At 45.1% G+C, this 26939-nt stretch overlaps 1 protein-coding gene across 2 annotated transcripts in view; it reads right to left on the minus strand.

Annotated features, from left to right (window-relative positions):
• The window catches only part of IP6K3 (inositol hexakisphosphate kinase 3), a 28241-nt gene extending 7734 nt beyond the window's left edge, over positions 1-20507 (minus strand). The window contains exons 1-2 of one of the 2 annotated variants that reach the window (XM_050953062.1): positions 20185-20507; positions 10210-10639 (exon numbers count right to left, since the gene is read on the minus strand). In XM_050953062.1, the coding sequence (XP_050809019.1) occupies positions 10210-10408 (199 nt within the window). In that variant the 5' untranslated portion in view covers positions 10409-10639; positions 20185-20507. Of the gene's footprint in view, positions 1-10209; positions 10640-17728; positions 17791-20184 lie in introns of those variants that run through there. The other variant, XM_050953063.1, reaches the window with a different exon arrangement.
• Between the last annotated feature and the right edge of the window lie 6432 nt (positions 20508-26939).

Raw genomic sequence — 26939 nt, forward strand, 5'->3', positions numbered from 1 at the left:
CACTGACTTTAATAGGCATCACATGGCTGAACCTTTCTGCAATGCAACCTTTTATGTATTTACCCCTCTCTTAGCAAAGTTTTAGTAACAGGGACCCTTGCCTCGGCGCTTCAAATGACAAATGACTCACGGGCATGGCTTGTGTATGAGGCAGCTATCACCTTTCAGGTAAAGATTGACTGCAGTGGTCCCCTTGCTAAGGACAGCCCTGATCTGACAGTGAGAACTCCTCTGTCAATTCTATCAATCACTCCTGCATTGTGAACTTCCTTACAGCAGTGCCAGCCCAGAGTCCAGCAGTGCAGGGATTTTCAGAGCATCGCCTTTTCAGTGTTAGACAGGATTCTAGCCATGTGAGCTGCTCACAGCAGTGCCCAGTCATTTCCAACTCCCACAATGGTAAGCACAGTCCAAAAGCAGCTCATAATGATGGCTTTAGGGACCTATAAAAGCCACCAACAGCAAAAACCACACCACTTGGCAAAATATAGATCTGGTTTTCCTATCTAGAAATCACTAGGTGGAAACCTCCCCATCAGTCTTTGAAGGGAGATGTATTTTTGCAGCTTAGAAACAAGGAAATTCCATTTTCCAAAGGAAATATAATGGAACAATTATGGAAGCCCCCTTCCTTCCATTTAGCGAGAGATTACCGTCAGAAAATGACTGTGAAAATGGCAGTTTCTTACAACACTAAACTGCCCCCCTGCTCATCTTCAAAGTCATATCTGCTGACTTTGCTGACTAAAACAAGCGCTCATGGCCTGAATTATGAAGGTGCTAAGCATCCACTTCAGATGGAGTTGTGGGTGCTCAGCATTTTCGAAAATCTGGACCTTCCTTTCCCACCCTCCTCTTGTGCCAGCATTGCAATACCAGCACAGTTTAAAGAAAGGGAGCTAGATTTTATTCTGGCTTGTGCATCACCCCCAGAATTGTAAATTAAATTCCAGTTACCAAGCCTGGATTAGAGATGATCATGCAAGAACCAGTAATACATCCAGCTTGCCTCTCAGATTCCCAGTTTGAGTTTGCAGAGCCAGCAGATATGAAAACAATTTCATCTAGGCTGACTCGATGCAATCACTGTGAGACAAACTAAGACCCCCTCAATGTTAACTCTACAGTCTGTTTTCAGAGTATATTTCTTATCAAATATATTATAGCTATATCTCAAATGCTGGGTGCAACATTCAAAAGCTGTCCCATAGCATCAGATGGTGTAAATCAGCATAATAACCCCATTGAATCATGCTGGTCTTGCCCTATACGTTCTATATAGCAGGAAACATATAGGTCTTAAATATCTTATATTAATATGAAGATTAATAGGGACATTTTTCAACGGCAGCGAGGCATCAAAATTTCAATGGAATATGGACACACTTGAAAATCCCAGCTTTAATAAATATATTTTGTTTCATGGTATATAGCACTATGGGACTGGGCTAATTTTGCTTATGTCACATAATTGACGTACTGTAAATTCACAAAACAAATATATAATACATGGTTTAAGGCAGGGCCGCCCAGAGGATTCAGGGGGCCTGGGGTCTTTGGCGGCAGGGGGCCCCTGGAATGCCTCGAAGACCCACGGCGGGGGCCCCCTGCTGCCAAATTACCGTTGAAGACCTGGCATTTCAGCAGCAGGTTCCGCTTCAGTGGTAATTCGGCTGCAGGGGGTCCTTCTGCCCCGGAAGGACCCCCGCCGCTGAAGACCCGGAGTGGAAGAGACTCTGGCGGCCCGGGCCCCTCAAGAGTTTTCCGGGGTCCCCGGAGCGAGTGAAGGACCCTGCTCCAGGGCCCCCAAAAAACTCTCATGGGGGCCCATGCAGGGCCCAGGGCAAATTGCCCCACTTCTCCCCCCCGTCCCCCCCCCCAGGCGGCCCTGGTTTAAAGAATATTGGCTGCTACTGTACTGCTCTTTTATTCCAACTGTGGGTTTCTTATCTGAAAGCAAAGCTTTGTTGCATTAAAGTGCTTTCCATTCCCTTCCTTTCGGTCCCACCAAAAATTGCGTCCCATTCTATACAAAGCAAGCTAGGCAGACAGACTATATTTACAGAAGCTATCTGCATGCAAGAGGCATCTCTACAATTTGTTTTGCTATGTAGCTGCTACCTCTTCTCTCGCATATTTATTTTTAAATGTAAAAGTGTGCTTATTTACTGCCATGCGCAATAGGAGTCTGAACAGAAGTGGGCCTGAAAAATAAATCCATAATCCTGTAGCCAGCTCCAAACTAGACAGACAGCACTGAGAGATAGGGGGGTGGAAGGAAGGGAGAATGCTTGTCTCAAGGTCACTTGATCTGCCTGAAATGGGTAAGTGAGCTGCCAAGTCTGTGCAGATGCTCTTTAAAGAGCACTAACACGGTGTTGGATTTAAATGATGACATTTGAACAATACGGTGCACAGTGTCGTCATTACATAGTGGTCCCTGAGCCCCAAGAGGGGCTAACAATAGAGACAGGGGACATCTATATGGGCCAATTGGCGATAGAGGTCACAAGAATATTCCTTTTGACATTTAACCTTCTCTTCCTCCTTATGGGAAAATAGTTCACCTCTTTCGAAGGTGCCCAGCCTTGTCTCTCCCAGCAGTGGCATGTGCAGTGGGAAGAGACAAAAACTACCTGTGCTAACACAATGGATTGGACAAGGATCACAGCTTTATTGCCACTTACTGCAAAACTCATTGAGATGTCACAGGCAAAAAGGGAAAACAAAGCAAAACAACACAACATGGCTGTCGCCAAATCTGCAGGCATTTGATGCCTTAACTACTCCAGGCAACGCTGCACAGTTCCAGGACAAACCCCAGGGTCAGGCTCATTCAGTCCTGCATTCTGGTGAGCTACAGAAAAATGCTTAGAATGCAGGTGCTTTTCCCTGAAGCAGCTGTGTAATATTGTCACGTAAACCCACTAGGTCAATGTGTAAAATAGCGATAAAGATACCAACCTCCTTTGTAGAGAGTTGTGAGAGCAATGGGTGAGAAGCACTAAAAGAGTTAGGTATTATTAATTATTATTATTATTATTAATTATTATTTCACATAAATTGGACAGGGAAACTAGGCTGAAACTGCATATGCATGGGTAGGTCCTTTCTTCCACCTGGGGCATCTTAGACTTAATTGGGATTCTGCATGCATGCAGGGGGAAAGTCCATGCAGATACAGTTGCAGGATCAAGGCCTTAATTACCACAAATGACTTCAATTCTGTGGTGTCTGGGTTGCAAACAAGGCAGGGAAATGCATTCTTTCCAACACCAAGCATTCCAAAATCATGGGTCAGCCCCCCCTACCCCCTCCCCCAAATCAGGAGATTGGTTTAAAAACCAAATAAAATAAATAAATAATAAGTTTTGGGTTCTATTTATTTGTCTTCTGTTTTTTGAGCCTTTAGGGTGCACTCAGGAAATGTTTTCCAGCTTTTCTCTGCAAGTATAAGGGACATAAACTTATTCTTTTAAAAAAATGGAAGTTGAGTTTCTCACCTAATCACAGGATTCCAGGAGTTGGGGCTTTCAGAAAAACATTACGTTTCCTGGGACACAATACCATAGTGAGAGTTGGCATCGCTGGGAAAATTTGAGGAGGAAAAAGTAATTTAAAAAATCATGCAATGGTGGGTTACAATTAGAGTTTATAGAACATTTAGACTTACGCTGAACACAGTGTATCCCTTTAAACTGCAAAGTAACGAGAGTCAGCTCATAAATCAGTTCATAACCCGGGGCATTTTGCTGAATGTTGAAATTGCATGGACGGGGTATTATGGTGGATGTTGTGCACAGAAAGAGTTTGTTGCTTATTTGGAAAACAGAGAGGGATCATTTCTGAACTCAGAAATATTAGCCTTTGACACAGCAACTGATCAGTTTGTTAGAAGATAGCTGGTGTTATTTGTCTGGTTATCTAGAGACCCTGACAATGGATCCCAGAAGAGTAGGGACTGGAGAGGGTGGAGACTTGAGTATCTTAAAAGTTTAGTCTATCCCTGCTCCGATTTCTCGTTCCATCAATGTCAAACCTCAGCTGCTGGTCACCGACATCCAGTCAACAAGTGCTAGAGATAAGAGCCAGATCCTCAGTTAGTGGAAATCAATGAGGCTTCATTGACTTCAGCAGAGCTATGCTGGTTTCCACCAGCAGAGGATCTGGCCTAAGGTTTGCATAGTCTTCTGTGAAGGTGTCATAAACAGATAAGTAAGAGTTAATAGAACAGAAGTACTTCATATCTCTTTTACCTGTAAAGGGTTAATGAGATCAGTGAACCTGGCTGTCACCTGACCAGAGGACCAATCAGGGGACAGGATACTTTCAAATCTTGAGGGAGGGAAGTTTTTGTGTGTGCTGTTAGTTTTTGGTGGTTGTTCTCTCTGGGTTCTGAGAGTGACCAGATGTGCAACCAGGTTTCTCTCCAATCTCCCTGATACAGGTTCTTATAGATTCAAAATAGTAAGTACTAGGTGATAAGGTGAGTTAGGCTTATGTTTGTTTTCTTTATTTGCAAATGTGTATTTGGCTGGAAGGAGTTCAAATTTGTATTTTGCTGAAAAGATTTTAATTTGTACTTGTATACTTAGGCTGGGAGGGTATTCCCAGTGTCTATAGCTGAAAGATCCTGTAACATATTCCATCTTAAATTTACAAAGATAATTTTTACTGTTTTTTCTTTTTTTAATTAAAAGCTTTTCTTGTTTAAGAACCTGATTGTTTGTTTTTTTTATTCTGGTGTGAGACCCCAGGGGACGGGGTCTGGATTCACCAGGGAATTGGTGGGGAGAAAGGAAGGAAGGGGGAGAGAAAGGTTAATTTCTCTCTGTGTTAGGATTACTTTCTCTCTCAGGGAGAGTCTGGGAGGGGGAGCGAGAAGGACGGGGGGAAGGTGAATTTTCCTCTCTGTTTTAAGATTCAAGGAGTTTGAATCACAGTGATCTTCCAGGGTAACCCAGGGAGGGGAAGCCTGGGAGAGGCAATGGTGAGGGAAAGGGTTTACTTTCCTTGTGTTAAGATCCAGAGGGACTGGGTCTTGGGGGTCCCCGGGCAAGGTTTTAGGGGGACCAGAGTGTACCAGGCACTGGAATTCCTGGTTGGTGGCAGCGCTACAAGTATTAATCTGGTAATTGAGCTTAGAGGAATTCATGCTGGTACCCCATCTTTTGGACGCTAAGGTTCAGAGTGGGGGTTTATACCATGACAGAAGGTTACCAATGGCCCAGTCAGGAAGAGGGCTAAAGGACTGATAGTAGGAAGGTGATAAAGTCTTTGGAGTCTGAGATCTGTGTTTGATTGCTGGCTCTGCTACAGACTCCCTGTGCAACTTCAGGTAAATCACTATGCCTCTCTGTGCCTCAGTTCCCCATGTGTTAAAGGGAGATGGTACACTCCCCTCCCTCACAGGCAAAGGACAAAATCTGTTATTGATTGGAAGTCACTCAGCAACGATGGTGATAAGGGATAAGCAGGAATGGGTAAACCTTGTGGAAGTCTTCCAAATCTCTCTATTATACTTTGGTTTCACAAAGCTAATTTAAACCATGTTTTTTTCAAGGCTAATCTAATTTTGTTTTAAGGATCTTTTTCTAGCTAATGGAAATACTGAGTCTGATTTTCAGAGATGCTGGAAACCCACAGTCTCCATTGACTTCACCTGGTGCTATAATTACTTGTCACCTCTGAAGATCAGGCGTGGGGGAATCCTCACATGTTGTACAGCCAGCTCGGTGCAAGCCTCTTCTATTTCCATCCACCTGTCCCCGAGCAGAGGAGTGTATTAGATCAGGAGAGGGCATGCCCAGAACATACAGTACTCTAGCAATCCCTACATACATAAAGACCTTCAGTGGGTTGCAACAAACCATCATAGCTTAGAGCGGCCTTGAGCTGTGTCTCTTAGCAAGATCAGTTCACATCTCCTGACTTGCACTGAAAGGGTTAATAGATGCCAGCATGCAGGAATTTAACTGAGACTATTATTCCAAAGTAGCCTTAAAAAAAATGAACACTTCCTTTATCAGTGAGAGTCTGGCCAGGCTGCAGGGGCTGACAGCCACAAACCTCCTCATTGTCCCAGGGGGCACTGGGCTAGTTCTGCATTACAACCCCCGGCAGTCTCATTAACCAAAGGTCAGATTATTACTGAGTGAGGGAATGACAGCTTACAGGCCAGCCTCAGTCATTTCCTAATGAGGGATAATTAAATGCTACCTGTATATAAAGAGAAGTCTACTTCAAGGGCTTACATCCACAAAGAAACAAAGGGCATCCTCTCAGCAGGGAAACTGTTGTGTTAGGGGCTGTCCCATCCGCCTGGTTGACAGCTCCTCCCCAGAGATAGCTGCATCTCACTGGTTCTCTGTGCCTTGGAATCTTTCAGGACAAAAGTCACTTTAAAAATGCAATGTATTATTTTCCCCTGGCTTCTACTATATCTTGCTGGATAAACAGTTGTACAGAGCACCATTTGGCTTGGAGGTCTCCAGCTTCTACATATATTTCTCTCATTTTCTGCAAACTAGGGGATCAGAACTTGCTATTCTTACTCAGGCAAAACACACAGTACTGGGCTCTAGGAAAGGAATGAATGAGCTTCCATTTTTGTTTTTTTTTCTCCTGCTGATGATAGCTCATCTCAATTGATTGGACTCTTACAGTTGGTATGCGTACGTCCACCTTTTCATGTTCTCTGTAGGTATAAATATCTCCTGTCTGTGTGTTCCATTCTATGCATCCAAAGAAGTGGGCTGTAGCCCATGAAAGCTTATGCTGAAATAAATTTGTTAGTCTCTAAGGTGCCACAAGTACTCCTGTTCTTTTTGCGGATACAGACTAACACAGCTGCTACTCTGAAACCTGTCATTTTGTTTGGCTCACTTTGAAAGTTGTTGAGGCTTCAGCGCCCTCAGATCACACAATGAAAGCCGATGAAGAATGTGTGTGTGAGAACGGGTCCATGTATATTAAGTGATAAGGCCTATGTAATGAGTACTAAGTTAGAAGAGAAATTATAAGGGACATGTGCTGTGTGTATGGAGAAATTATCAGCTGAGTGGGTATGGGCGTTGGGTAGGAGTGTGGACTGAGTCGAGGCAGCCAGATCAGGCTCATTTCTCCAGCACACCAAAAACAGTCTCCTGTAGAACCCACTTCCCGAGCTACTGGCAATAAAGCAAGAGGCATGTGACTCATGCTGCTGACATATAATCCATGACAATTCAGCTGCTGTGCATGTCTGTCACAGGTGTGCACTCAGCTCAGTTAGCCAGCAGCAGGCAGATATTTGGGAGCACCATACGAGCTTGTTACAGCAAGAAGCTCAGGGAGAATAATAATCCTTCCTCTTCAACAGGCCCAGTGGCATGATGCACCCTCCCAACCCCACTTCCCTCCCCAGGCACAGAGTCCTCACTGTTGGGCCCCGTCAGGAAGCACCTGTTGGCTGCAGGTACCCAGGTACCAAGCTCGCCGCAAGCTCATTAGTTCATGTTAATCTCTGCAGCAGTTCAGAAGCAAGAGAATAACAGTGCAGGGTCCTTGCTCTGCTCGCTTCCTAGTGGGGAAGATCTTCCTCCAGCTGAAGGCCCAGTGACAAGGAGGGCAGAGAACAGAAAGCTCAGCCAGGGTCTCAAGAGGGGGAAACAGGGAAGGGTGCCAGTGTATTTTTAGGGGAGAGAAATTATCAGGGATATGTGGCAGCTCAAGGCCAAGACCATACAACCCTTGGATGGATCACACACCGCCCCCACCCCCTTTGAACTTCTTATAACATAAGCAGTGCCTAGGTTGTGCTGGGCTCTCAGCACAGGGGTGACTTTGACCCTGAGGGAATGCAGGTAACTATAAAAGCAGCTACTTAGTAAGGAGAAGTGGCAGAAGGTCTCTGAAACAGACGAGCTCCGCAGCCAGCCGTCGCAAGCCTAGGTTTCCATCACTCTTGTTGCGGCCAAAATAAAACCCTCCAGGAGAAAATCTTGAGGAGGAAGCTTGCTAGTCGAACAACTATTTGCTGCTGTCACAGAGGCAGCCATTTGCTCCACTGGCTGGCAGCAATGCCCAGCGAGGAGGATGGTTTCTCCCAGGCTGGTCACTGGCATCTCAGATATGCGGATGGCACTCGAGCGCTAACATGACACTGGGCTGGCGGTGACACCGTCTCGCGTTACCAAAGCGGAACGGCTGGGTCAGGTGGGGAAAGGCTTGGCACATGAAACGAGGATGTCTTTGGATGCTCTCGTCACCACCACATGTAAACGGGCTTCCCCCTCGTCCCCTTTTCCTTTTTCTGTCTCTTCGGAAAAGATCATGAGCCCTTCCCTCCTCTTGCACCACCTACTCCTCCACCTCTTCCTGGATCGTAATTCAGCAGCCTCATCCTCCTCCTGGCTAGACTGCTGCCACTTCGCTGATCTTGGCCCAGAGTCCTGACTGTCGCATGGGCTGAAGTTGACAGCATGACACCTGCCACAAGCGCTTGTTATCCCTCAAGCTGCTCTTACGGGGCCTGGCCTACCCGTAGCGTGGACCTGTTTAACTAAAGGTGTGAGGCTGCACCCATGTAGTTAAACTGGAGCAACTTTGTGTGTGGACACCCTTATATCAGTTTAAGCCTGGCTCACATCCACTTTGCTTGCACCTCTTAATTCGCCAACATGAGCCTACTTTAAACTGGTGTAAAGTCTCCACATAGAAAGGGGAAATCTACACGGCAACATTAAGATGACTTAAGTTACGTTGATGTACAGTCACGCCAGTAATTGAATCGGTTTTACACAACCACACTAAGTTCTTTGTGTCGGCGGTGCATGTCCTCACCAGGAGCACTTGCACCGATTTCACTGCTAGTGTGGGGCATTGTGGGGTGGTGTCTGAAAGGCAGCAACTGTGAATGAAAGCAATGCTGTGTCTACACTGACACGGCGTTGATCTAACTACATTGACTTAAGCGCTACATCTCTCACTCTTTGCATGAACAGTTAACCTTTGGAGAGCTCCCAGTGACTCACTAGCTCAAACACCACGCTCCAAAAGGAGGCATTTGGCCAGAATTCACAATTCTGTTGAGTGAGAAGCACTAACCGCTAGAGAGTCCAGCCAAAACCCTGTTATCTGCAGGAATCCTACCTGGAATTCAACAAGGGCTTTATAACTTATTCCTCTTGTTAAAATTCACTGCTTCACAGATTCAGAAGGGACCATTATGAGCCGCTAGTCTGACTTCCTGCATAACACAGGCCATGCAGTGATTCCAGCATCTAGCCCAATCATGTGGTGGAGCAGGCGCTCTACCTTGTTAGAAAGATGCCCAGTCTAGACATCAGAGATGATCGGCTAGTTTTTAGAAGCTAAGATAAAAAGGCTGATCTTAGTAATCCACACAACTTTCTGTACAATGATTGCAAGATTGAAGGAGAATGTGTATAAGAACTATCCAGTATTGCTAAGAATGTTGAGAAAGTCTATAAAGTGTTGGAGATTCCAAAGAGCAGACCTCCTTTACACACACATTCTCAATCGCTGTCTTCTCCCCCACCCCGCAATTTGCTCATCCTCAGTGACTCCATTACAATTGAAGGACAAGAGAAACAGCCTTTTTTGAAGATGTAAGATGTTAAGATAGCATTTAATTTTTTCCCCATGTAATGCACTACTTGCTTCCAGTGGAGGCTAAGAGTCAAAATACAACAAGAAAGGATGTTCTCGCATTATTTTCAGCCCCACTGGAAACAACAAATACAAGGGAATTCAATAGATGGAACCTGATGTGAATTTCTCAGCTCAATTTTGCAAACCCAGGAAACTTAAAATAAAGGTGAAGAAAATCAGTTACATTTGTGGGTCCTGGAGTCTTATAGACAAATCCTGACATCTTCACTCAGGCAAAACACTGAAACGAATGGGAGTTTACTCCACTTTTACTCATGCAAAGGCACTCAGGGCTTGGACTATATTTTGGAAGTATGTTGACTGGCCCAGAATCTCCTCTTACACCAGGGTAAATGAGGAATGACTTCATGGAAGCCAATGGCATTAAACCCAAAGAGCCAGAAGAGAATCGGGCCCTTTGTCTCATTAAGGGAAGGAAAGGATCAATGAAATTATGGGTAGCTAACATCTTCTCTTCTGGTCATGGCTACCATTAGTAAACTCTCCCTCCCCTGCCCCTGCAGCTCTCTCCTGGATCATCCAGCTCCTCCTTACCTTTGTACTGAGGCGTGAACTGCTTAATGGCCGTGGGGAGCGACTCGTAGAACCACTGCTCCTGGGAGATGAGGGGCTTGCAGACGGTGTGCTCATCATATTTCATCATGCTCATGTGGCCCCCAACCTGATGGATGAATGGCTCCAAAAGGACTGCTTTCCTGGGGTCCCTCGTGTCCACCTTATTCTGCACTACCATGCTGTCCGGAGACCAGTGGTCCAACTTGTATTTGGGCTGAGGCGAAACACACTCCTTGACGGAAGTGCCCTCTTTTTTTTTTTTTAGTAGCAGTGAACTGGGGTCTATTGCGGAGAAGCAACCAGAAGATGGGCATGGGTTTGTCAGCCCCAGGGGAACCTAGATCTTTGCTGCTTTACCACGTATAGGTCTTCTGTCTTCTCAATGTGCCGTAGAGAAAGTCTTTGCCAACTGAAGGATAAATACAGAATGTGAGAAAACAGGGGCAAATCACTTCCAAACACCCTCCTGCTTTTCAGTGGAGCTCTCCCCAAGGCTAAGGCTGCCTCCAATGGCTCCCTCTATGCTCCTGCATAAATCACTCTCCAGCCCAAGAGAAGCCCTCTATACATACAGGGAGAGTTATACATTGAAGGCACATGCAAATCCCACCCTTGTAAGGTGATCTCTATACATGCACATGGCTGGGGTCCAGGGCTTGAGCTGCAGACCCAATTTAAATCTGGTAAGGGGGCAAAAAAAGTAGGAAAAGGCAATTGAAGAGAGCTGTCGGGTTAATGCAACTCCCTCTGAGATTAGCTAGATCAGGGCATTCCTTCTGCCAGCTAACACCAAGCTATGAACGTGATGCTCCTTTCCCCTCCTAAAGGTAAACCAAGGTTAGGAATAATAATACCAATCTCCTAAAATCATGTTGTTGATGAAGTTCTCAACCTTTTCTGAAGTTGTGCAAAGGTTAGGACATTCCCTGCCAGTGGGGCTATTTATAAAGACTTCTGTACTCTAGAAACCCCTGTGAAGGACATTCTCACACAAAGATGCCAGCAAAACCTACCTCCTACTCCCTATCCTCCCTCAGGAAGCTTCTTCACCTTCTACCCTCAGAGAAACCTCACACCAGGACATTCCTTGTCAATTAACATTAGGACACTTCTGCCCCTCCACACCCAAGAACATGATACAGTTCTGCGGTGACCTAGAATCCTATTTTCAACGTCTCTGACTCAAGGAATATTTCCAACACACCTCTGAACAACATACTAACACACAGAGACCTTCCTACTAACACTACAAAAAGAAGGATTCTGGGTGGACTCCTCCCGAAGGTCGAAACAACAGACATGAATTCTACATAGAGAGCTTCCACCGACATGCACCGGCTGAAATTGTGGAAAATCAGCATCACTTGTCCCATAACCTCAACTGTGCAGAACACAGTGCCATCCACAGCCTCAGAAACAACTCTGACATCATAATCAAAAAGGTTGACAAAGGAGGTGCTGTCGTCGTCATGAATTGGTTGGAATATGAACAAGAGGCTACTAGGCTGCTCTCCAACACCACTTTCTACAAGCCATTATCCTCTGATCCCACTAAGGGTTACCAAAAGAAACTACACCATCTGCTCAAGAAGCTCCCTGAAAAAGCACAAGAGCAAATCCGCACAGACACACCCCCAGAATCCCGAGCAGGGGTATTCTATCTGCTACACAAGATCCATAAACTTGGAAATCCTGGATGCCCCATCATCTCAGGCATTGGCACCCTGACAGCAGGATTGTCTGGCTATGTAGACTCTCTCCTCAGGCCCTACGCTACCAACACTCCTAGCTATCTTCAAGACACCACTGACTTCCTGAGGAAACTACAGTCCATTGGTGATCTTTCTAAAAACACCATCCTGACCACTATGGATGTAGAAGCCCTCTACACCAACATTCCGCACAAAGATGGACTACAAGCCATCAGGAACCGTATCCCTGAAAATGTAACCGCAAACCTGGTGGCAGAACTTTGTGACTTTGTCCTCACCCATAACTATTTCACATTTGGGAACAACGTATACCTTCAAATCAGTGGCACTGCTATGGGTACCTGCGTGGCCCCACAGTATGCCAACATTTTTATGGCTGACTTAGAACAACACTTCCTCAGCTCTCATCCTCTAATGCCCTTACTCTACTTGCCCTACATTGATGACATCTTCATTATCTGGACGCATAGAAAAAAAGCTCTTGAGGAATTCCACCATGATTTCAACAATTTCCACCCCACCATCAACCTCAGCCTGGACCAGTCCACACAAGCGATCCACTTCCTGGACACTACAGTGCTAATAAGTGATGGTCACATAACCACCCTATACTGGAAACCTACTGACTGCTATACTTACCTACATGCCTCCAGCTTTCATCCAGACCACACCACACGATCCATTGTCTACAGCCAAGCTCTACGATACAATCGCATTTGCTCCAACCGCTCAGACAGAGACAAACACCTACAAGATCGCTATCAAGCACTCTTACAACTACAATACCCACCTGTTGAAGTGAAGAAACAGATTGACAGAGCCAGAAGTGTACCCAGAAGTCACCTACTACAGAACAGACCCAACAAAGAAAGTAACAGAAAGCCACTAGCCATCACCTTCAGCCCCCAACTAAAATCTCTTCAGCGCATCATCAAGGATCTACAACTTATCCTGAAGGATGATCCATAACTCTCACAGATCTTGGGAGACAGGCTAGTCCTTGCTTACAAACAGCCCCCCAGCCGGAAGCAAATATTCACCAGCAACCACAGACCACACAACAAAAACACTAACCCAGGAACCTATCCTTGCAACAATGCCCATTGCCAACTCTGTCCACATATCTATTTGGGGACACCATCATAGGACCTAATCACATCAGCCTCACTATCAGAGGCTCGTTCACCGGCACATCTACCAATGTGATATATGCCATCATGTGCCAGCAATGCCCCTCTGCCATGTACATTGGCCAAACCGGATAGTCTCTACGTAAAAGAATAATGGACACAAATCAGATGTCAAGAATTATAACATTAAAAAACCCTGGTCACTTGATTACATACCTAAAAGTCGCAATATTACAACAAAAAAACTTCAAAAATAGAATCCAACGAAAGACTGCTGAATTGGAATTAATTGGCAAAATGGACATCATTAAATTAGGCTTGAATAAAGACTGGGAGTGGATGGGGCATTACACAAAATAAAACTATTTTCCCATGTTTATTTCCCCCCCCCCACATACACTGTATCTCATAACTTCTTGTCAACTGCTGCAAATGGACCATTTTGATTAGCACTACAAAAAGTTTTTTTCTCTCCTGCTGATAATAGCTCACCTTAACTGATCACTCTATTAGAGTGTGTATGGTAACACCCACTGTTTCTTGTTGTGTGTGTGTGTGTGTGTGTGTGTGTGTGTGTGTGTGTGTGTGTGTGTAAAATCTTCCTACTGTATTTTCCATTGCATGCATCCGATGAAGTCGGCTGTAGCCCACGAAAGCCTATGCTCAAATACATTTGTTTAGTCTCTAAAGTGCCGCAAGTAGTCCTGTTCTTTTTGCAGATACAGACTAACACGGCTGCTACTCTGAAACTAGGACATTAGTAAAGGTTTCCCTCCCTCTTCCTAAAGGATGTTGGGATCAGGATATTCTAGGTCAGGATGGAACAGTAGTGACATTAACACTGACCACAATCTACAGCTAAGCTGATAAACAGCTCCCACCCCGAATCCCCCCCACCTCTCCAAGACATACTCCATTCTAGGGTAAAACATAAGGAAACCCACAACTAGTACATGCATGACACCAAAAGGCTTGATCCTGATCCCATAGGAGCTTTCCATGGACTTCCATAGAAACGGGAATTGGCCCTGGGCCTAGAATAATCAACTAGAAAATAAACACACAGCCCTGTATTTGTCCTGGTGGCCCTCTTACCCAATTTCTATTAAGCCAAATTGCACATTGATTTCATTTGGAGCAAGACTGGACTCACTTATTGGGGATAACAATAATGGGCCCAATTCACTCTGCCCCAGGGCAGCTGAACACGAGGATAGGACTTCTGCTGCCAGAAGCGCTCCACCTGCGAAGGTTTGTTTCCCCCGAGGCATGGAGAGCCCCCTGCCGCAGAATGTCCCTCTGCTGAAGGGCCTGCGTTGGAGTTGCACTGAAGATGAATTTGGCCCTACGAAACCAATCTACCTGAAGGAACAGTTTCCTCACAATTCCCCAGCCCCCACTCCGATGGCCAACAATGCTGGAAAACACAGAGGGAGGTTTGTTCTTTTGCATGCAGGATTGGTGAGTGAAATGGGACACTGGGAATGTAAACAAGTGCATGGGAGGGACATTCCGGGATGGTGATCTGGCCTTCCAGTAATGTGCCAGCACTTGACTATTCCAGTCAAAAGACCACACTGAAAGGGACTGGAGAAATTCCTTTCTGTTGCCCTTCTTTTCCTCTCAGCCAAAGACACAGGTTTTCAGGCCTTGCCCCATGTTGTGTAGCACCATAGTGGACAAGAAGTGTCACTGAACTCAAGGCATAAGATACTATTCAGTGTGAATAGCAGTGTCTACCTATCTTAGGTACTCATATGGTCCTCTTTACCCCAGCATCCAAGCACATTGCTATCTTCGATGCACACATATCCCTGTGAGAGAGGGAAGAGCTGTTTTGCACAGCTTGCAGATGGGGAATGGAGGCACAGAGAGATTAAATGACTTGTCCAAGGTCACGCAGGAAGCCTGTGGAAAAGCCAGGTATTGAAGATGGTCTCCCAGGCTAGTGCTCTAACCACTGGGCCATTCTCCCTCTTTGCAATGAGGCATCAAATTGAAAATAAATATTGTATGCTCTGATTTGCTTTTAGTGGCAGCGGACTCCCAATCTAACAAGTTCTCTGGCTTGAAAACACCAGGAGAGTCAAAGCTCAAGTGCTTAAACATTTTCCTCCTGTTCTCCCATTGATAATGAAATCCCTGAATAAATGAGCACTTCAGCTTGGGTGCCTGGTTTTTGCATGGAGGACTTGTTCAAGTTAGATGAACTGGACTGAGGGAACTTATACTCATCCCCATGGAGAAATGAGACAGAAAGGTTTAACAAGTCCTCTATGGGGGAAATTTCTTCCCCTCCACTCTGCCCAAACTGAGGTGTTTAAACTCAAACATTTCCCAGGATTTCTTCCCCCTGCCAATTTTATCATCACCCTATGCCATGGAATGGGATTTTTGCCACACAGTTGCACAGATACAGTCTATACTAGCACTTACTTCCTGAAGGCACAATGCTGAGCCATTTATAAGAGAGTTTTTCAAGCTAGGATGAATGTATGTCTTTAGAGCCACTCCAGAACAAACAAAAGTATTTAACCTTTCTGAGTTGCATCGACTTTTACAGATTATTTTGCTCTTTAAAGTGTTTTTTGTTTGTTCGTTAATAGATTTATCATCAATCACCTTTCAAGCCAGAGAACAAAGCATGATTTCAATCCAGCATGTATTGCTTTTGAGATATTCCAAGGCTGGAAAATAACTGACACAATGTGCTTACCATCCTAGCAACCTTCACATCCCAACTGTGTGTCAGGGAAAAAACCAACTTCACAAGGCTGTTATTGTTTACACTTCAGCAAAACTCTGAACAAGAGCTGCACTAAGTGAAAGTGGCTGCTTTGATTTGCTGGCATTCTGAAGCAGCTCATCCTGACCATATAAATGTTACCGTGAGCCCTCAATGAGTCACCAGTAATGTGTCTCTGCTTGTCTCAAACAGGGGAGCCTTGAAATTAATCCCCTCTGTTGCTTAAATTGTCACAAGTGATGAAAGATATTTAGGCCACAAAAAACATTAAGGGTTACACATCAATTTTAATCCTCCAAATTTTCTCATTAGAAATTGCAGGGATTTATTGTTTCTCCGAAGAAGGTGAGATGCAATCCATGTAGCAAAAAGTGACTCTATGGGTAGAAATAAGAGATAGTCCAAAAATAAGGAGTGGGGCATGTTTTTTAGAACTTCCCCGCTCCTCCTCTTTTTTGGACAAAATCTCAAAATGTTTGAAATTTTTGCTTGTCTGAAAAAAGAAACACATTTCATGAATTTTCCTCCCAATTTTTTTCTGTCAAAATCCCTGAACATTTTCTCAAAATTTTGCTCAAAATATTTTTCTTCAAAATGTTCACAAACTCCAAGTCAGCTCTTATGAAAACACAGAAGTACGTTTGTGTGTGTTTTGGTGATTTGCATTTCCCACATGAAATAACTAGAAGGGGGGAAAACTCTCCACCATTTAAAAAACACTAATGATCCCAGGTGTGTCGGAAGTCAGGTCCTATAGTCAATGTCCGCTTTAGAGGACAACAGTTGGACAATATTGCCCAAGGCATAGGAAAGTTATAAGCAAGCAGACTCTAGCCAGCAGAGGGCTGCAGTGCACGCAGGCTTAGCTATTATGTTACAGCAATTCAAGCAGGCCAGCTTTTAAAAGCGAAAGCAGTTGATATTATTTATTTGTGATCCTACAATACACATGCACAATAAATATATTATGGAAGCCAAATTATGAGGGCCTTACTCAGTTTCTACTAGGTTCTTCCCAAGGCAAAATCTCACTGCTCAATTCTATAGCGATGGGGCAAAATAAAGATAGACAGACAGACTGTATCTGGCCTTGTACAATAGAACCTCAGAGTTACGAACACCAGAGAGATGAACTGACCAGTCAACCACACAACTCATTTGGAACCGGAAGTATACCATCAGGCAGTAGCAGAGACAAAAAAAAAATAAAAAGCAAATACAGTGTAGTACTCTGTTAAATGTAAACCGCTAAAAAATAAAGGGAAAGCAGCACAGTAAAGTTTCAAAGCTGTATTAAGTCAATGTTCAGCTGCAAACTTTTGAAAGAACAACCAGAACGTTTTGTTCAGAGTTACGAACATTTCACAGTTATGAATAACCTCCATTCCCGAGGTGTTTGTAACTCTGAAGTTCTACTGCATTTAAAATAAAAACATTAATTTAATCTAGTTAAAAACACTTTAGGAAATTGAAAGCAAAATTGTTTTTAAAGCACTGAATTTACTGCCCATCGTTTAGCCTGTTTGTTTATGTAATTGCTGCATTCAATGTAGAGGTCAAAAACAGACCAGGCGGTTCAGCGGTCAATTCCTACTCGATCCTGCTTTCCAATGCCCATGTGTTGAACACCCATGCTGCAAATTGTGGGTTATAAACATGGTAGGGGGCTTGGACAAAAAGAAATAGAAAATATCTGTCTGTCTATTGATAAATCCAGGCTCTGGAGCTGATCAAATAGACAGGCAGAATTCAGCGCAGATAGTCAGCTGGTATAAATCAGCAATGGCGCTAATGCAATTTAGGAGCTGAGGATATGACCCATAGATTAGATAGCTACAGATTCACAGACATTTCTTCCACATCCTATATTACCACACCATTTCCCTTTAATCTTTGGCCTCAAAACACACCAAAGCTCCTCCCTGCAGCACAGTGAGGGGGCAGATAGGTCGGGTTAAATCCCCCCTCTTTCACAGGGCTCTGGCATGTGGCACCCTGGCTGTAGCAGTGTGGGAACAGTTTGGCGTAAATGCTGTCCTTGCAGTGTCCCTTCTCTTGGATCAACAGAGGCCTCCAGAGCTGACCTTGTTTCACCAGCCCTAAATTCCCCATTTTCAAATGTTATTAAATCATTAACTCTCCCTTCTCTTTTGCACAGGTGGGTTTCTCATTCTAGCCTCAACTTATTTACAAATCCGGCTCCTGGCTTCCTCGGTGGGAGGCTGCTTTCGGGCTGGATTCAACATTCATCAGAGTCAGAACAAGCCTTTTCCTGGACTTCAGATCAGGCCTTCGGTGTATTTCTATTTTCATGCACAGCCAAGCAGGTGCCACATCAGTGCTCAAGGGATTTTTAAATCCACTTTTTCTGTTCTTCCCTTGACCACGTCCGAATGGGGAAAGAATAGCTGCATGTGGGGGGCGGAGTGCCAAGAATGAACCGCTCTGTTCTCTGTGAGGAGCTCTAACCATCCTCTCAGAAATCCTTAGGTACAGAAGCCCTGAGCCTTTTTATCTTGCATCTCCCTTCCTGAAAGAATCTGATGTTCATCAAGTTTATGGCTGGTGCCAACGTCCCTCATGAACATGATGCAAAGATGCACCGAAGGATTTATTCAGCTGCTTTGTACAGCAGCAGGACACAGGGAGGAAGGGTAGAAATTGCATTAGCCTGGATGGATAGGCAGCTAAAAACCATATTTCCTCTGCCTGCCATTGCTGGTGCGTTTGAGATAAAGTGCAAAGTAACAGTCACTATCAGATAGCTGGGTAAATGTTCTGTATGCCTTGGCAATACTCCCCAGTCGGTGCAGTGCCGTGACGGCGAAAGACATTTGGGCATATGACAGCGCCCTGGTAGCTGAGATTACAAATGCCCTGTCCTTGCATCATCCTTTGCTTAGGTGCCTGAAACTTCATGGAGACACCAGTGTCTTTTTACCCTTTTGTTCCAGTTTAGCTCCAGGTTGCTCCTCTATGGCACACTGCGCTCACCGTTCTGGGCTGATGCTAATGTAGACAGAGGAAGGCTGCTGCTCTAGCAGGGCCAGTTCTGCTAAGTCTACCTAACCCCTCGGCAGTGAAGCTCGTGGTCTGGGGTGAATAGGACACGCTCCTGTTCTCGGATGGAAAGGTTTTGCCTCCTGCTATAGCTCCCCTTTCCCAAGTGCCCTAGTTACACGTAGCAGGACAGACTGGGATTTTGTTGACAGCGGTGTAAATCCAGAGTTAGCTCATCGGCACCACTGCCGTTACTCTAGATTTAGGCCACTGTAACTGCCAGAGGAATCTGCTCCACTGTAGCCAGGCAAATACTTTTGAGTCAAAGGCACAGACTGTCCCTTCATCTCCCTAGACTCCCCAGGGAGTTCCCCAAAGCCCATCTCATTTAGCAGCTCAGCGACCTCATCCTAGAGCAAATGTACAAATCGATACACAATGTGAAGGCAGAGAGGGAACCCTGATGTACCACATTCTGAGCAAGAGCTAGATTTCAGACACCTCAGCATGGGGGCAGGGGGAGAGCAGGCCCATTTCTAGAGAATAATTAGCTTTGTTACAGACAGTGTTCATCAGAAATGGACCCAAACTAGCATCTTGCAGTTGGTGCATATCAGCAGAGTTCTGCTGACTTTAATGCCCCTCCACCAATCTACACCAGCTGAGGATCTTGCCCTCAGAATAATTATCCAACCCACTCCCCCCACCATCATCACTGAGGTCTGGATAAATTGGGATCTGGACTGGAACAGACCCTGGTTTTGAAAAGTTAATCCCCAACCAGCAAAATCTGCGAGATTCCCACATAGCCCCGGCTCTGTCCATCCCTGGGGCTTAGTCAACATAACCATCAAATCCACACTGCCATTCAACAGCCAGATGTCGTCTAGTCATGGGCATTTCCGCTCCCCTGTCTGCCTATATCGACTGGTTGTCTCTTGTCTTTGTCTTACATTTAAATGGCAAGCTCTTTGGGGCTAAGACTGTCTGTTTGTTCTATGTATGTCCAGCGCCTAACACAAAGGGGTTGTGTCCGATAATATAAATACATAATGAGGAATATGTAAGAATTATGCCAGTCAGCCGCAGGATTTCCAGAGAGCCCAGAAAGGCAATTGAGAAAGGAAAGAAATTAGCCTCATCTTTGCACAGCCTAATGTGCCCTTTTCGAATTTTCATTTCAGCCAGTTACCCCGCATTTTTCTTACGTTCTCTTTGCCACTTGCCAACCCACACTACTGTGGCAGGCCAAGCTCAAAGAGCTATTAATCATCTCTCTGCCTCTGTTTGCAAAAATCAAATAAGCAGTTATTAAAGGAGGCGTGTAGGGAGCCCACGACACCAACCCCACAACAAAAATACTCACCCATCAGTGCCGGCCTGGCTGGTAGGGCATTTACCCCAGCAGTGAGATTTTGTACGAGTATCCCAGTTTGTCAGGGTGCTGGTCAGCCCGGTTGGCTCCCTCCGATGCAGCCTAGGCTTGAAAGCCCAGCCTTGGGACATGGAATTGGGGAGGGCAGGGAAGTGAGCTGCCATCCAGGGGGAGTCACCTGACTTTATTGGTAATTTCTTCCAGGCGTGGGTTATGTACAGCCGACAGCTGAGGCAAGTGGGCAGCGGAAGGGGGAGGGGCGTTAAAGGAAGAATGGAGAAAGAAAACACAAACGCAACCAGTATTAAGGGAAACAAAATGATGCCTTGGATAGGATTAAGTTGCAAAGATAAAGAGGAGCTGCATGTGACACCTCAGAGGGAGCAGTGTGTTCCTTTTCTTAGCTAGTCGCACGAGCTCCTTGCTTGGTTTTGCAATCAGAACTCCAGGAAAACAACTCTGCTTCCCGCTAATTTATTTTCAGCATCATCTTTCGCAAAAGCTTCACTGAGCTATTGTGCTTCGCCTCTCGCCTGTTTCCCTTTTAAAAGGCTCTCTGCTCCACCTGGGACAGCATTGGCCTTTGCAAAGCTGGCTGCTATCTGTAGGGGGATATGGCCCCCATTTGCTCACCTTTGATGGGCTGTGAAACTCAGCAGGTGTTTGCGGACAGATATTACCTAGCCAGCTACACAGCCAGCCAGGTGGTTCGAAAAACATTCTTCTGATCTGTTTATCCCACGAGCCTGGACAGATGGGTGTGTGCGTGTTAGTGCTTTTGTGCTGGAGTGAGACAGGCTGGGTGACAGACCCAATGGGCTTTCACCTTCAGGCACCTGTGATTTGCTAATATCAGCTCCACAAAAGCAACAGCACTAGAAAGCAGAATGGCAGAGGTGCTGCAAGCCAGCCCCAATTAGCCCTCACACAGCACTTTTCATCTATAGATCTCAAAGCACTTTGCAAAGAAAGATTGTTTATAAAGGGGAAAACAGACCCAAAGAGGGGAAAGTGACTCATCCAAGGCCACTCAGCAGCAGAATCAAGAAAAGAACTCAGGTCTCCTGACTCCCTGTCCAGTGCCCTACCCACTAGACCAGTGGCTCTCAATCTCTTCAGACTCGTGAACCCCTTTCAGGAGTTTGATTTGTCTTGTGTACCCCAAGTTTCATCTCACTTATACTACTGGCTTACAAAATCAGACATAAAAATACACAAGTGTCACAGCCACCAGTACTAAAAAACTGCTACTTTCTCATGTTTACCATATAATTATACAATAAATCAATTGGGAAATAAATCTTGTACTTACATTTCAGTCTATAGTATATAGAGCAGTATAAGCAAGTCACTGTCTGTATGAAATTTTAGTCTGTACTGACTTTACTAGGGCTTTTTATGCAGCCTGTCGTAAAACTAGTTGAAGTACCTCCTGGAAGACCTCTGTGTAGCCCCAGGGGTACGCGTACCCCTGGTTGAGAACCACTGCACTAGACCACACTGCTGAAAGGTTAGCAGGGCCGGTGTAACCACTAGGCGAACTAGGCGGCTGTCTAGGGCCCCAAGATTTGGGGGTGGTGCTCCCCAATTTTTTTTCACACTGTTGCTGGAAAATGAATGAATAAAGAAAAGAGAAACGTCGTTGAACTTGCATTTTAACTTGTCATTTTTCTCTCATTCATTACAGCTATAGCCTACACCAGCTCTGCGTTGCGGTCACAAGTGCACTGCTTCACTACGGTACAATGTGGCAATGACATAATTTTTCTCATCGCGTGCAGCCGTTACCCATTCTGACAGACTGTTTATAATGCTAACTTTACTAGTTTTCAGAGGTTGTCTACTGAGGCTATTTTTATTGAGTTGTTTCAGATCTAAGACTCTGGCAATTGTTGCTGCATCATTTCACTAATACTTCGTGTCAATCGTGTGTGTATGTTAAGTATTTGAGTGTATCTATTTAATATGTGCGAATATGCGTGTGTTTGTTCTTGATCTTGTCAGTTGTTGTATGACAGAGTATCCGCCGTTCTAATTTTATAAATTGAATTAATAACAATAATTGGATATTCTAAAGGTAGAATAAAATGTAGTAGATTTTGATATGAAAGAATGAAGGAAGTATACGTGACTAAAAAGGGTGTATTTATTTTCATTAAATATGTAGACTAAATAATTGAAATTAATACATTTTCAAGCCGAACATATATTAATTCTAACGAACAATGCCACATTATGCAGTATTCATTTTTGGAAGTTTATAATAAGCGATGCTCTGGTGGGAAAGAAAAAGGAGTGGGGGGTGTGCAAGGTGGAAGTTTCGCCTCGGGCGCAAAATATCCTTGCACCAGCCCTGAAGGTTAGTGGTACAGCTGCCTAGAGAAAACTGACACAAGGCATCTTCTTTGCAAAGTGAAGGTGAGATCGTAGCACAGGAAGGCATGCAGTAACAACAGTGGCTTAGACGTGGCAGAAAGGGCTAGGAACCCAAATACAAACTGGCTGGGGACCCTGGGTATATATTCAAGTTGCTAGTCCATGCCGCCATGTCTTCACTATTATTCGATAAAAGCTAACATGGGTATGCCTATCCCTGCTCTGCAGTGAAGACATACCCACAGAATCTCCCTGTAATGTGCCTGATTCAAGAGTGAGAGATGGAAAAGCCCTGTTAGCTCATTCAGCTCCCTGCCAACACAGGATTGTTTCTTACAGTGTATGTGAGGACAACATATTAGTTCACTACTTTCCTTTCGCTGACAACTAAAAATGGAGATAGATGGCTGTATCTCAGACTGGAAATAAAACCTACGTTTTTAATGGTGAGAGTAATTAACCACTGAAACAATTTCCCAAGGGTCGTGGTGGATTCTCCATCACTGACAATTTTTAAATCAAGATAGGATGTTTCTCTAACAGTTCTGCTCTAGGAATTATTCGGGGGAAGTTCCCAGGCCTGTGTTGTACAGGAGGCCAGACTGGAGGATGACAATGGTCCCTTCTGGCCATAAAAGGTACCATGGCTACACTGGCACTTTACAGCGCTGCAACCTTCGCGCTCGGGGTGTGAAAAAACACCCCCCCTGAGAGCTGCAAGATACAGCACTGTAAAGCCTCAGTGTAATCAGTGCTGCAGCGTTGGGAGCGCGGCTCCCAGCGCTGCAAGCTACACCCGTAAGGGATGTGGTTTACGTGCAGCGCTGGGAGAGCTCTCTCCCAGAGCTGGCGCTCCAACTACACTCACACTTCAAAGCGCTGCCATGGCAGCGCTTTGAAATTTCAAGTGTAGCCATACCCTAAAGTCTCACCTAGTGCCAGGGATGCGGGGCTGTAACCAGAACAAAGAGACATTTGTTTTTTATGCCACATGTAGTTGGCACATGTGAGGTTCTCATCAGGTGAGGTGGGGTGGAGGTAGGGTGACCAGTTGTCCCAATTTTACAGGGACAGTCCCAATTTTTGGGTCTTTTTCTTATATAGGCTCCTATTACCTCCCACCCCCTGTCCAGATTTTTCACATTTGCTATCTGGTCACCCTAGGCAGAGGTGAGGGCCAGGGGAGGGAGGGCAAAGCAGATGCTGTTGCTGGATTTGAAGAGAGGCTAGACAAGGCTCTGACCCTGAATAACATTTGCACTCAAGTTATGTGTGAGAGAGCGGATCACCTGCAGGGGTCAGGAATACTACCCTGCCCTCTGCAAGGTACGGTGCACTTCTCTATTATTACTCATCTGTATTAGAGCAGCAGCTGGAAGTTGAGATTGCGGCGTGCTAAGCACTGTACAGACACATGGTAAGAGACAACCTGCTGCCCTGGAGAGCTTGCAATCTAAAGGGACAAGACAGTCCCAGATAGTTTTGTTATCCTCATTTTATAGTTGAGGAAGCCAGACGGAGGGTCTATCTAGCCAGCACACCTGAATCAGCTTTGGTTGACCGGCTCATTCAAAACAGCAGTTTAGCCACAATGTCACGGGTCTGTACTCAGACAACATCTGTACTGTTCTTTTCAGTGACGTAGCTCAAAGTTGGCCAGTGCATGGTGCAGTCATCCCTCCTCATTGCAGTGTGTACATGTTCTACGTGATTTGACCACGGCCATACAGCCAGTCAGTGGCAGACCCAGGAACTGATGAGTCCTAGCCTAATACCTTAGCCACAAACCCACCTTTCCAGAGCTCTGCAGCCACCATCCAATTCTTCCTTCCTGCGTATGATAGTCACATACTGGCCACAGAGCTGGCAAGATAATTCTGAATGGCAATGATACATATTGAGTGACTGCATGTCTCTCCATCCCCAAAGCCGGTGTAATCCTTTACTAGATAAAATTTGCTGGACACCTCACAGTGACAGATACTTCATTTTTTTTATTAGGGGACAGATTCTAATCTCAATGGCACTGGCGTAAATCTAGAACCTTTTCACTGAAGTCAAGAGTTGCTCCAGATTTTACACCAGTAAATCTGCTAACAAGCCAGGAGTAGATAGTGCAGCCCTTGCTCACACTGGCAAGCGCCTACCCACAGGATTAGTCCATGGATAAGAGCTGCCTTTAGCATTTTGCTCCCAAACTGCCTCTAGAAATGAATCTTATGAGAGAGGAAAGCTGGCTTCGTGATTAGGGTGCTGGCCTGGACACCAGGGTCCAATTTGCATAATCTTGGGTAAAATCACTTGATCTCTCTGGGCTTTGATCTCTCCATCTGTTCCTTCCTTTGCCTGTGTTTTCTACTTCAATTATAAATTCCTTGGGACAGGGACTGTCTCTTACTAATGTGTCTGTACAGCATCAAACACACTGGGGCCCCAGTCTCAATTCGTGGCTTAGTTTAGGCATGACTGTAATATAACTAACACCACAATAATCCCTGTGATCACAAAGGGCACTTGTCTGCTTTCATCTCCACCTGCCTCACCCGGGGATCCTGGGATCTGATTAATCAAACAATAACTCAGTGGATATTAGTAAATCACTGCACACAATTAAGGCCACAACGGTGGCAGTGGATAAGGAATTGAAAAGCTTTGGATGAAAACAGCAGGGGTTTGAGAGGAAGATCTTGATGTTGAGATAACAATCTATTGATATAATAATTCCCTCTTACTGGCAGGGAAAAACAGGACCATAAAGCACTGAGAAATTGAATTGATGCTCTGGGGCCGCGGCTGAGATTAAGAATGTGACAGAAGGTGACAAATCTGGAAGATGAAACAAAGGACCTGATTCTCCTCCGACTTAGGTCTGCTCACCGCAGTTTTTGTACTTGTATAACAATTATTTACTGATATGGTACAACTATTAGAGTGGATGCAGTTACAGCAGTCTAACTTATTTCTCTTCCCAAACAGGTAAAAGCATTTATACTGATATAACTGCACCTACATTAGAAAGGTTGTACCATATTCACTCCACTGGTTCACTTAAAGCCATGCCCTTCTGTAGTCACACAGCCTACTGTGTTACTCCAGTTTTACACCAGTGTAACTCACGCAAAGCAAAGGCAGCTGTGACTCAGCCCCCTCTGTTCTGAAAAGAGATGGCTTGCAGGTGAGAAAGAAAGGTCGGCTATAAAAAAAGTCACTGAAAAATTTAGAACGATTAAACAACCTTTTCAAGTAGGATGCCTTGTTCTTTCAACGGGAAAACCGATCAACGCTGCCCCTTGTCTTTCTCTCTGCATAGCCCGAGGAACCCCCTTCACCAAAATGTCATTTCTGCTTCTTTCTTAGTCCTAACATTTAGCCTATACATTTAAAAAAAAAACAAACATTTTTCTTATGTGGTTTTGGAGACCTTGCTTTGAATAACTTTTCCTCGGGCTAGAGAGGCGCAGTTCCTGGGTTGGTTTAAGGGATTCTGAGGAGTCAGGCCAGCAGAGTGAAGAAGGTATGTTCAAGGCCGGGGGCTGGATGCTGATTTTGGTTATGCCCATTTAAATCTGGAGTAACTCCACTGTTGTCAGTGGAATTACTTCTGGATTTACTGCATGGATCAGAAATAGGAACCTGCCCTCTCTGATCTGTGTATGGTATTTCTAAGATGCTTATCACCTTCTTATCTAGGCACTGATCGGATCCGATTTGCAGCTATTGTCTGGCCCTTTTATGCTGCTCTGGCCTGAAAGGGGGCATATAATTCCCCCTTAGAATAGCCACCCCACCCCCCACAACTGAAAGGCTCTGCATTGGCCCTCCTCCCAGCCCCCTGCATCAGGGTGAGGCCAGAATGCGCTGCCTATTACAGTTCTCTGCATCCCAGAGCCCAGAGGGAGCTATGGAAAGCAGACTGTAGGAGCAGCCCAGGAGCTGCTCTAATTTACATTGGGGTAGCAGGCAAGACCCTGAAAATACAAGGAATGCAGAGGAGGCTTAAAGCATCCCTACCTTCCCATGTCTGCCTTGCACCTTGTGCTGTGATTGACAGTTGTGCAGTGTGGGGGTAACAGCCCCTTGAGAATGGCAGTGTTTCACAGCCACTTTGCATAGATGCATGCAGAGAATGACACAAGGGGCAGGCCAAGGGAAGATCCAGTTCCCCCACCCAGCTCTGTACTTTCCTAAGTGATACAATCTCTTTTTATAACTCGCTGACCAGAACAGATGGTGTTTCCACAGGGAGCCTACCAGGAAACTGCATTTGATCCCCTCTCCTCTGCTGCCACATTCTTTGCGGCTTTCCATGGCTGGGTACAGAATCCAGGGAGAGACTCTAAGTCTCGGGCAAAGTTTTCCAGCATTTCTTA

This window comes from Gopherus flavomarginatus, chromosome 5 (assembly GCF_025201925.1).
Source record: "Gopherus flavomarginatus isolate rGopFla2 chromosome 5, rGopFla2.mat.asm, whole genome shotgun sequence".
In the NCBI taxonomy this organism is placed as follows: Eukaryota; Metazoa; Chordata; order Testudines; family Testudinidae; genus Gopherus; species Gopherus flavomarginatus.